The sequence below is a fragment of the Egretta garzetta genome, unplaced genomic scaffold (genome assembly GCF_000687185.1).
Source record: "Egretta garzetta isolate BGI_Z169 unplaced genomic scaffold, ASM68718v1 scaffold292, whole genome shotgun sequence".
In the NCBI taxonomy this organism is placed as follows: Eukaryota; Metazoa; Chordata; class Aves; order Pelecaniformes; family Ardeidae; genus Egretta; species Egretta garzetta.
Window position 1 is genome coordinate 1,850,465 of NW_009258789.1, and position 11,505 is coordinate 1,861,969.

The 11,505-nt window shown below is 38.9% G+C and overlaps 1 protein-coding gene across 1 annotated transcript; it reads left to right on the top strand.

Annotated features, from left to right (window-relative positions):
- Positions 1-1,548: 1,548 nt before the first annotated feature.
- On the top strand, positions 1,549-8,782 carry GPRC5B (G protein-coupled receptor class C group 5 member B). Its single transcript, XM_009649561.2, has 3 exons — positions 1,549-2,569; positions 7,225-7,337; positions 8,738-8,782. The coding sequence occupies exons 1-3, from the start codon at positions 1,564-1,566 to the stop codon at positions 8,780-8,782; spliced, it is 1,164 nt and encodes a 387-aa protein (XP_009647856.1). The 5' UTR covers positions 1,549-1,563.
- Positions 8,783-11,505: the final 2,723 nt, after the last annotated feature.

Here is an 11,505-nt window from a genome sequence, read left to right on the forward strand (position 1 = left end):
TCAGATTGTTACAGGACTGTAATGCACAGGAAGAGAACGCACAGTTCTCAGCTGTAGGAGACTCTGTATGGTTTCGGACAGTCTGTGTAAATAGTTTTTGTGTTGGTTATGACTGATCATGATCAATACAACAACATTGCACCCTTACATTAAGCCATTTTCAACTCTCATTAAAGTTTTTGATGATTTCATTAAATGCATTTCTGATTTATGAAATCTCTTTAGATGGGTAATCATTCAGGCCTGTTTGTCTAACTTAAAAAAGAGCTACTGATAGTTTCTCTGCTTCTCACTCTATATCTTAAACACGTCCCATGAGCTACGTGACTAACGTTACTGCCTCTTTGTATGGTGCTTTTATGGCCATACCATACAAATGGAAGTCTTACTCTGGACATTTTCACCTAGGCACGTTGCTCACATCAATGAACATAATCCTGCTGGCACCAGCAGCACCACCCATGGGGGTGAAGGTTAACAGCGTCAGGTTTCCTATCTATCTGGTGCATGCAGTGTTTACTTCAGACTGCCCTTACAGGGCAGCTATCGCTGGGGCAGGTTGTTCATTTAAAGGTTATGTTTTTAACAATCTCCTTTGCCCTGCTTTGCTTAATAAAAGCAAACATCTTTTTAAACATACATCTTTTCAAAGCACCTAACCCCTGTTCTTCCTAAAACCAAGTTGGAATTCATCCAGGCTTTTGGTCCTGATGGCCGCGTGGGATGTGTTGTGTTCCTAGGGAGTTTACCATTGTTCCCTCTCTGGATCGGGGAAAGTGATGCTCTGGTTTTTGTTGTTTGTTTCCTTTGAATGGCTTTCGGCTTGCTAAGAAGCACAATGTGTCATTCATTTTTGATTAGCTGATTGATGACACTGCATGTATGCACCATTGTTACAGAATATGGGATTTCTCCAGCCAACCATTTCCATTTGCAAATGCAATCTAATACCTGGTCTTTGGAAGAGGCTGAAAGGAGGGAATGTTATAACTTGCCTATTGACCGAGCATGAAAACAAGATTTTCCTTTAAAAAAGAAAAAAAAGCACAATGTTTATTTTCCTGGGACTGCTCTATCCTTAAGAAACAAATAGTGGTTTTGTCTCTGCCTTTATTCCAGTAAAAGGAGCAAGGCTGTCAAACATTATGATACAACTTATGCTTGCATCAGGCCCCGTGCAATTTACCCATACTTTAAGCACCTGAATTTGAACAATAAAGTACTGTAGGTAGTGTATTATTGTGTAGGTAGTGTATTATTCTGTAGGTAGTGTATTATTTTGCAACAGGATTAGTAATTGTGTTTTAGGATATTTGCAGAGGCAGTGTTTGGAAATGTTGTTTTCAATCTGTGCAAACACAGAAATGCGTTCTGAGTCCAACAGGCAAAGCAGCTTTCCAGGAGGGCGGCAAAGGGGACTAGGGGGTAGGCTATGCCAGCTGCATATCCAGTGTAAAACACCAGTAAACATGGGCTATTGAAACAAACTGTGCTTCCAATTGCTGTGAAATCCTCCAACATGAACTGTAGCTAAATAAACATTTTGTTGTCTCAGACAGAAAAATGAAAACCTACCCAGCCATTGGTTTCTTCCTCCTCTTCGTGATCAGCTATGGCTCTTCTGAAAACTCAAGTACGTCGAGAGGGTGCGGACTGGATCTTCTCCCTCAGTACGTTTACCTGTGCGACCTGGATGCCATTTGGGGAATAGTTGTGGAGGCCGTTGCGGGGGCAGGCGTGCTGACGACATTATTGCTGATGCTGATTTTGCTGGTGAGGCTGCCCTTCATCAAGGACAAGGAGAAGAAGAGCCCCCTGGGAATGCACTTCCTCTTTCTTTTTGGGACTCTTGGACTGTTTGGGCTGACGTTTGCTTTCATCATACAAGAAGATGAAATGGTGTGCTCTACCCGAAGATTTCTGTGGGGAGTTATCTTTGCTTTGTGCTTCTCGTGCTTGCTAGCTCAAGCCTGGAGACTTCGTAGACTAGTTCGACATGGGAAGAGTCCGTCTGGCTGGCATCTAGCTGGTGTGGCAATCTGCCTGATGCTTGTTCAGGTCATTATTGCAACCGAGTGGTTAATACTGACGATTGTCAGAGATAACAAGTTGGCTTGCAGCTATGAACCAATGGATTTTGCGATGGCTTTGATTTATGTTATGTTTCTGATGGTATTCACCATGGGATTTTCTCTTTTCACTCTCTGTGGAAAGTTTAAGAAATGGAAGAAAAATGGAGTATGCCTCATTATAACACTTTTTTTTTCCATTCTGATTTGGGTAGCCTGGATGACTATGTACCTCTTCGGTAATGCTGAGTTAAAGAGAAGAGACAAATGGAGTGATCCCACTCTTGCTATTGCACTGGTGTCCAGTGGTTGGGTGTTTGTTATTTTTCATGCCATCCCAGAGGTCCACTGTACCATCCTTCCATCACAGCAGGAAAACACTCCCAATTATTTTGATACTTCACAGCCAAGGATGCGTGAAACTGCTTTTGAGGAAGATATACAGCTTCCTCGGAGCTACATGGAGAATAAAGCCTTTTCAATGGATGAGCATAATGCAGGTAAGAATTTACTGTAGAGGACTATATTTTTCTGTAGTAGCCAAGCAAATCATCTATATGAGACGTTTTTCAGGTGTTCAAAACAAGGCTCATTGCAAATGCCATATTTTTCACACTACATACTGTTCCCTTTTACAATTTTCATAAGATACCACCTGGGGTGGTGGTGGTGAAGAAAATGCAATACAGACAATACGTCCTTGGTTATAATGGTTCTTCTGCATGTTGTTTTTTCATTGAAAAACTGAACAATTTCAAATGCAAAGCCAACACTGAAAGCCAAAAAGAATCACTGTGGAAAAAATAGCCTCTATTTTAAAATAGTTTAAATGACACTTTTTGTCATTATCAGCTAACAACATTTAATATGAAATATTTTCCAAAAACCCAAGAAAAAAATCAAGTGCTTTGTGTTACAAAATGCTCAGCCTCTTGAGCAGCAAAATAATTATTACTAATTGTATTTCCATTAAAATGGGATTTAGTGCCACTTTGTGACACTGTTGGGGAAAAAATGCAAAGTGGCGTATAGACAAGTTCACAGGCAGTCTTTGTTCTGACAGCTTTAATGTCTGAGCAGAGTATGCATAGATAGAGGTTTCCAGGTGATGGTTGCTTTCCTTGTCATAGCCATTTGGTGACATAGAACAATGTGTGATGACACATCATTAAAATCTGCAATGAAAATGTTTTTGAGCTATTACCGAAAGGGCCAGCATCAACTGTTAGCTTAAGAGATCCAAACCATTGCTGAACATTTAACCCCTATCAGAACATCCACAGGGATGCTCCTCTGCCTGGCGATGGGCAACACGAGCCCAATGGTGGTCTGTAGTGCAGGCTGTGATCTGGTGCTGTCCCGTAGTTGGGTAAAGGATTTCGGTACTAGCCACGCTGCTTTCTGTGCACTCCAGTTGAGAAGAGGAGTTTGGTATCCCAGTCAATAGTTGCCACATTGCTTTGGCAGCTCCCAAAAGAAGGCTTGGAGCACGTTGTCCAGGCGCTTCACTTTCCTATTAATCTTTATGTATCATCTTTGATATCCTCTGGGTTTGACATTTCCTCTGGATATAGACCAGACACGGAGGAAAACAGCACTCATTCAGCACAATGTCGGGTCAGGAAGGCATTTTTCCTCTTAAGTGTTTTAGCAGGAACTTTAAAGGTCTCCTCCTAGTATGGAAGCTTTGAACAGAAAGGAGTTAAGTTCTGTGAGTATATACCAAGGGCAGTGATAAAACAAACAAAAAGTCACGTGGATAAAAGAATGGTTGTTTATTACTAATGTTCCAGAGCAGCAGAGGCAGCTTCACCATGGGCTGTAAAAGCACTCTTTTACTGTCCTCCATCCCCCATTAAATTAATTTCAGAGTAAGGTAACTGCAGTGGCTTCAGTGGAGCTGTTCCTGACTAAGGCAGACCTAAGAACAAAACTGGAATCTTTCACTCTGTGTTATTCCCATTCATGCATACATTTCAAAAAAGAACTGGAAGCTCCTTTTTGATTTAATAATTCAGTGATTAAGTTTTTTAGTGAAATAGATAGACATACGATAGCTATAAAATTATTATAGTGTCTATTATAGTGCAATTTTTGTTCTGCTTTAATCTAGCTGAATCTTATGCAGTCCAATACAAAACAGATTTCCTTATCTGATGCCCTTATTAATATTTATTGTAATAAATGCATGTCATTCCTATTCCTATGGCATGTGGGAGAAGGATACATACATTTTTAATAACTCAAAACAGATTCATTATTCCTTTGCAGTGGTTCTTTAAGTACAGACTTAGGACAACAGGGTTTGGAGACAAAACTCGCTAGTATGGTAGAGACTTAAAGTAAATACAGGTAATGACATTCAAGTCACACATTACAGCTGCTGAGGCGTTAATTGAAGTCGGAGCGCTGCACTGACGGCTGTCAGTGGCTAAGCACCTGGAATCTCTTAGCAAATGGTGCTCTGCAGGTATGTGGAGAATGTTCTCTTCCTTTATTCGTTTAATTAACCTAAATTCAAGAATTAATCATTAAGAGTTTAGAAATTAAAGGAAGGGTACTTTCTTCAATTATACTTAGGAATGATGTTTAAGAATATAAGATCTGCTAGCTGTAAAATTTTGGAAGACATGATATCCAGAAAACACCTCTTAGTTCCCTGATGGTACTATTTGTTTTAGTAAGTAGTTAGCTTTAAATAGAAACCATGCTTGGATAAACATATTTTCCATTAATTCTTGTTATTTCCATGAATAAGTATATAAGTAATTTAGTAATTTTGCTCTTTTTTCCTTTGAAGATTTTAAGCAGCATTTTAAGGATCTGAGCAACCTTTAAGCTATAGGTTCAAACAAACGTATGTTCTCCTAGTTTCTCTCTTTCGTAGCAAAATGTAGCTCCAAGTTGTATATAACAACAAGAGCTGTTCTATTCCAGGAATATTAAGCATTAATAAAGAAAAACTATTTTGAAGTCAGTTATTTAAACATCATCTAAACAACATACTAACCTGGGATTTTAATAGTAATATAATAGATAAGTGGAAATATCTACTTAAAAGAGTTGTTTTCATACCCGTGTCTTGTAAAAATGTTATTAAAGTATTTAGAAACCCTGGAAAAAGGCGATTTGCATGAGTTTGCAGTGCTCTCTGGAAGTGCAGTGAACACTACTAGGGCAACTTCTGTAAGGCAAGGAGAATTTGCTTATACATGAAAAATGTGGATGTGAAATGTAGAATGCTACAGCTGTCAAGAAACCCAAGCCTAAGCAGCTCTGGTACTCACTGAGTTGCATTTAATAACTTTTAGTACCACAAATCACCCTCAGAGCCAATGCCTAAAACCAAAGTTAACAAAATTTAAAATATGTGTTGAAAGGAGACTTTGACTGACATTTGCTCTTGGCACTAATTTTTTTTACCTCTACATACTCTATGCATGTAGATGTATTTAATAGTAATGGGAAAAGTACAAGGAAAAATGGTAAAACTGGTATGAGAAAAAATTTCCCAAATGAGTATTTTGTCCACAAGCTTTGTCCCTGATTCTCATGCTAAAAGAATGTTAGACTTATTGCAAGAATAGGGAAGGAAAAGGTAGCAATATGAAATTGATTTACTGGCTCTTTAAGAGAACTTTGAAATGACCATGGAAATTGTGTGTAAAGATTTTGTGTAAATGTGGAAATATTGTAATGATAGTATGCATTATAAAGAGATTTTTCCTTCATGTGTACTAGCAAATACCAGTGCAATAATTTGTGTTTAATACACAATAAGAAGCCAGTCTACAAAAAAAGACTACTACTGACCCTAAGGTGGTTAAATATAAAATAAAAAATACATAATTCTAGTTTAGGCATTTTCATCTTTTGTTCTCTCAATGTTCTGCAAAAATACCTAATTTTAAACTACAGAGCAAGTGAGGGTCTCTGTGTACCTGAAGTCAGTAACTGAGCATTTGCAGGGCTGGATTTCTAAATTTCTGTGCTAAATCAGGCCTGTTCTCCGTGTCTGTGCACAGCTCCCAAGGAGAGGCGTAGCAGTGGACAGAGGACAGCATATGGCAGTAGGATCCACTTAAATCTTATTCCACACGGTGCAACTACAGTAAATCCTGGCTTCATTAAAGTCTATGCTGCAATTCTTGTAAACTTCAGCTCATTCACGATTTCAGCCAGAGAGTGCAGAATTGTAATTTGAATTAAATCTAAGAGAAATTCTTGCCCCAGGTGCCTGAGCTAGGCGCGTGTCCATTTACCAGCTCACAGATGAGTATTGCCCGTTGTAACCAGGCGAGCCACATGGATAAATGAGCTCTGTTCCCTGGCCACATCTGAATTCAGTGAAGCCGTTATTTACCCCTGGAGTAAAAAGAGAGTTTGTATGTGCCAATCCCCAGACTGCTTTAGAGAGAAAGCAGCATATCCCTAACTATGCATATCTCTCATTCAGAATATACATCTTGAATCCAAACCTGTGCTAAAATTAATGGAGAGACTGATGTATTTGTGGTATAAACATTCAGAAGGACAATCAGTTTCTTCTCTTTTGCTTCAGTCATTTGCTGTGTTTAAGCTATTCAAAGGCAATATTTACTTCATATTTCTAGTTTCTCAGAGTAAATATAATCTGAAACATCTGGAAAATCCTTATACGCTAGTCATGCTGAAGTAATGCTCAGGGGGGCTGTGAGCATGCTTACTGGCTCAAGCAGTGTTTTGGATCCCTGTCCTCTGAATTTGATAGAAAGCAAAATGTGATATCATTTTACTTAACCCCATGGTATCCAGACCAATACAGTAAGCACTTTGCAAAACACATTGTACAAGATACATCAAAGGTTTGGTAACTGGAGACACTTAGCTCCTATTGAAATGAGACTAAGCAAACTTGAAAAATTTGGTTTCCAATAAATTTTTTCCCATTCCACAGCAAACAGTTAATTTTATGTAAAACTGATTCTTCTGAGGTCCATCCCCAACTATAGAAATAAAACTGCTGTTCCAAAGCAATGTGAAAACTGGTACGGCAGCGTGAAAGTTAAAATCGATGGCAAAGTTCGAAACTGGACGCAAGATACTTTTATGATTTGAAAGGAGACGCACAGCATTAATTGTGTTCCTAAGAACAATCTCTCTTTTCTAAACACAGCGCTAAGAACGGCAGGATTTCGAAACGGCAGTTTGGGAAGCCGACCTAGTGCTCCTTTTAGAAGCAATGTTTATCAGCCAACTGAGATGGCAGTTGTGCTAAATGGTGGGACTGTAAGTATCAAAATGTGATGATTTAAGAAACCTTTGATATGCACTGATATATACAACCACTACTCATTGAAAAACCTGCTTTTAGTTTATTCACAGCTGGGGGAAAGCTCAAAATGAAAATTCGGGCAGCAAGTATGCATGCAATGCTTCCCTTCCCTCTACAAAGGACGTAATTACAAAGTATTTTGCATTTCTTTAGTTGGCCGTTCACGTTTTGCAGTGTAGCTTCAGTGAACCAAGTTCTGTTGTGACACTGCATATGCAATGGCCCTTTCAAATTAGATTTGTGTTAAGGTATTTAACATAAGTGACACAATTTCTAACCTGATTTTTTTTCAAGATGATGTGAGTCACACAAATGTTTACATGTCAGTTCATTACTTTAAATAGGAATCCTTGTTGCAGATAGTGGTGGTCTCTTGCGTTTCTTCCATTTTCTTGTAAAATACATGTAATTCTTTGTAAGTTACAGATGTGCACATCTCTGAGAAAGGGATTCATAACAGAGGACTAGAGAATATTTTCATGTTAATAGCATTGATTTTTCTTTCTTAGGCAATAGTTTGGCATGCCATTCTTTGATAGACCTGTTTTTCTGCAGCCTGGTGGTTCTAAGAATGGCTTAGCAATGTGATGCCAAACAGACTTTCAAAATGTTTTTCACACGATGTGTAATTCGCACTTGAAGGCATTTCATATAGCAGGCATACTGCTGAAAAAGAACTTTCATCCCCATATTTTTCATGCATACCTACATGCTTCGTAAAAAATCTCCCCATGAGCCAGTTTATACTCATGTGAATTGGGTTTTCTTTATTTTGAATCATGAGCTGATTCCATAACTCAACCTTTACATTTAAAACCAAAAAACATAAGCTGATTGCAGGTCTCTTTTTGTTTTTAAATAAGTAAAGTTTTGGTTGATTTTGGTGAACAAGAGGGACTAGATACAAGGATTCTCCTGTGTGGGTAAGAGTGGGAGACATTAACTTGAATAAAATGAAATGGCTTGTGCCTTGTTGTCAGTAATGAAGAGCATCCTTCTGATGCTTGGATTCATCTACGCCTGTGTTTTCTGATACCACAATATGCAGCTCAGGGAAAAGGCAGCTTAAGGACAAGAAGCTAGAGAATTTGGGGGAGGTTGGTTGTTTTGCTTTGTTTTGAGGTGAATACAAAGCATAATGGAAAATATCAGACAGTAAAATGAGATATCAATGTGTATAGGTAGTCATGTTTTTTACAGAGAGGTAAATGTACTGTATGGGTGGCAGAGTTTCTCTGTGTCGCTTTACTCTGGAACTACTGTCTGGAAAGCTGTCGTGTACATGTAGCATGATAACACTGATGTTTGAACAGACTAGATCTCTCAGCTATGGGTTTATTATCCTTATTTGCAGATACCAACTGCTCCGCCAAGTTACACTGGACGACACCTCTGGTGAAAGGCTGTAGGCTGTAGAGAATAAGAATCCTTGTTGCAGATTTTGTTCCCTGGCAGTGTGTCTTTGAGGGAGGAATCCATAACAGTACCAGAACAAAGCAACAAAACATCCAGGAGCTTTCGAAATCCTACAGAGGATTTTGTCTAAATGTGAACACCATTGAACTGGTAATTGCAAAAACAAAATTGTAAAACTGAAGCTGAATCTAATTTAAAGTAGAAGTAGGCACACCTTAAATTGGCAGAGGGGGATATTGTATTCCGAAATGTAAGTATCTCTCCTGTCTGTAACTAGTGTGCGAGGCAAGCCTGGTTTTGTTGGTTGCCTGGTTTTGTTGGTTGCCAGTTGCTTGCAAAATACCCTCCTCTCACCTAAACTTAATTCATGTTGCCACAAGAGATTGCCACTACAGTGTGAAAATGTGCAGGATTTCTTTCCATTTTGCTCCTTTTCCCTTCATTTCAAACTTCATGAAAAGTACCTTGTTTGCTTCATTATCTAGCTGTACTGTACAGTCACGTAGCATCATGTGTAGTCAAGCATTGTCACTCGGTGGCAACTAAATTACCATTACACTGTGGGCTGATACTCTTCCCTAAAAAGCTGGTGTAGGAAACGCAGTTCGGGAGGGACGAAAGGTCTATGCATGTTTCATGCGAGTTACGGAGCTCCTTGAGGCAGAGAGGAAAAGCGTAGGTCCAGCACGGAGGCAGCTCTCCTCGGCCGCGTGGGATCGGTTCCCCGTTATTCCAGCTTCAACCCTGGGCGCCAGCAAAGAGCCACATGCTCTCACGTCTCCTACAGACAAAGCCATTAAGTGAGACTTCGGAGGGATGTACTTGTGCAAAAACTTAGCTGGGGAGAGAAGGTGACTTGAGTTTGCCAGGAGGAGTTCGTTGTGATGGTGGAGTAAAGGCAACCCATGGTACTGCCCGAGCCAGCCTCTTCTGTTGGGCTGATCTTGTCAAGCAGGAAAGCGGTGGCAGCTGAGAAGCACTGCCCACCTTTCAGGAGAAACTCAGCAGCAGACAGAGGGTCAAGACCTCCCTTTCTAATCCGTTCGTATGAGTAGTCCCCTTGACTGCAGTTGTTTGTGCATTTCAATGTGGTTGTGCATTCTAGTGCCTAGCTAGTAGAATCTCCGTGCTGGAGGTGGTTTGTTGACGTTTTTGTTTTTATAAGGTGGTTTTTTTCTTACTCCTTCCCCTCCCCTCCACTTTTTTGAGTTGATATAAGGCAGACTTTCTCAAAGCTTTTTATCTTTGTTTTCTCCAGGTTATTTAAAAGGTTCCCATTGCCCATTGTTTGTGCCATGGTTTTTCATTATGTTTAAGCAATCATTCCTTTATTTAACATTTAATACATATCGGACATTGAAAACATCATTGTATGCTCACTGTTTGGCCAATGTTAATCTTAGCTTTCCTCGATACTAAAAGCTAATTGTTTTTACTTGAGGGCATAGGAAACGTATAACAATTAAACTTTGCATATGCTGTAATAAAAATATATATTTTCAAACAAAAAATATAATGTACAAATAACTGACTAGCCTAGTAGCTTCACAGAAGGAAGTTACTTGCTGTATACTGCAAAAGAAAGACAAGCTTTTTATTTTTCAAGAGTCTTCCTGATTCTTCATGTACCTCCATTTCTACTGAATTAGGAACCTAGTCCTGCAGAGCTGTACTCCCACAAGTAGTCCCACCGACACCAGTAGGTCTACATACAGGTACAGAGGCTGCAAGACCAGTCCCTAAGTGTTGCACACAGATCTATATGTGTATATATATATATGGAAAAAATATATATTGCCATTCTTGCCATGATCATCTTATGGGGTTTTATTTCAAAGCCCTTCTCTTCAGAAGCAATGTTTTTCTGTCATGCATGAGTAACAGAGTATGTTAGCTCCCCCCTGCCCTTCCCTCCTCGAGGCAAAGGAAGCATGTGCTTGTTTTAGGGATTGCTTATTTTATTTTGTAAGTAACTAGATGGCCTTGGTAACCAAGTAGGGTAGGGGTGGATATTGCATGCTATCCAGCGACTTAGAAATACATTTACTTGTTTTAGGCAAAGCTTTGATCAAATAAGTAGTATTTAAGATAATGTTGTTACCCAGAAGATGCATCATTTGGAACAATAAAAACCCTATTACCATCACTTGCCTGAAGAATTTTGCTTTTAAGAATTAATTTTAAAAAAAACCCTCATAGAACTCTGTAGTAAAAACATATAAGATGACCATGGCATAAATGGTAGGACAGCTTTCTTTTAAAAAGTTTATCATGCTACAACCAAGATTTATGAATTATAATACACATTTTACAGACCTTGGACAAAATCTGTACAAGATATAGTTATCTTAAGAAAGGTTTTTTCTTTTTCTAGATGTGACTGAATTGATAAATAGAGTTCCCAATCCTGCTCTTGATGAAGTTGTTTGGAATTTGAGGCCTCATGCAAAGATGTAGCCAGATCCTACAAACTGCTACTCACGTGTCTAGTCTCACTGGGCTATTCACAAAATTAAAAATTAGCAGGATTGGGTTTAATTTGTGGTGGTGAAGGTGTGGCAATAGATTAGGAGGATCTTTATTTTCCAACTTTATATAATTAGTAATAAGCAACTTTTTTTTGTAAGTCGCTAGTCTGTGATGTAAAATGCCCCAAATAAAATTGTAATTGAAGAAAGGCACCTTTATGTTAACTTATATTTTTGT

Bases quoted from the DNA above. Each gene is read 5' to 3' on its own strand.
- GPRC5B (XM_009649561.2), top strand. From the start codon at position 1,564: ATGAAAACCTACCCAGCCATTGGTTTCTTCCTCCTCTTCGTGATCAGC. The intron at 2,570-7,224 runs GTAAGAATTTAC...TTCTAAACACAG, and splicing joins AATGGATGAGCATAATGCAG to CGCTAAGAACGGCAGGATTT. The intron at 7,338-8,737 runs GTAAGTATCAAA...CCTTATTTGCAG, and splicing joins TTGTGCTAAATGGTGGGACT to ATACCAACTGCTCCGCCAAG.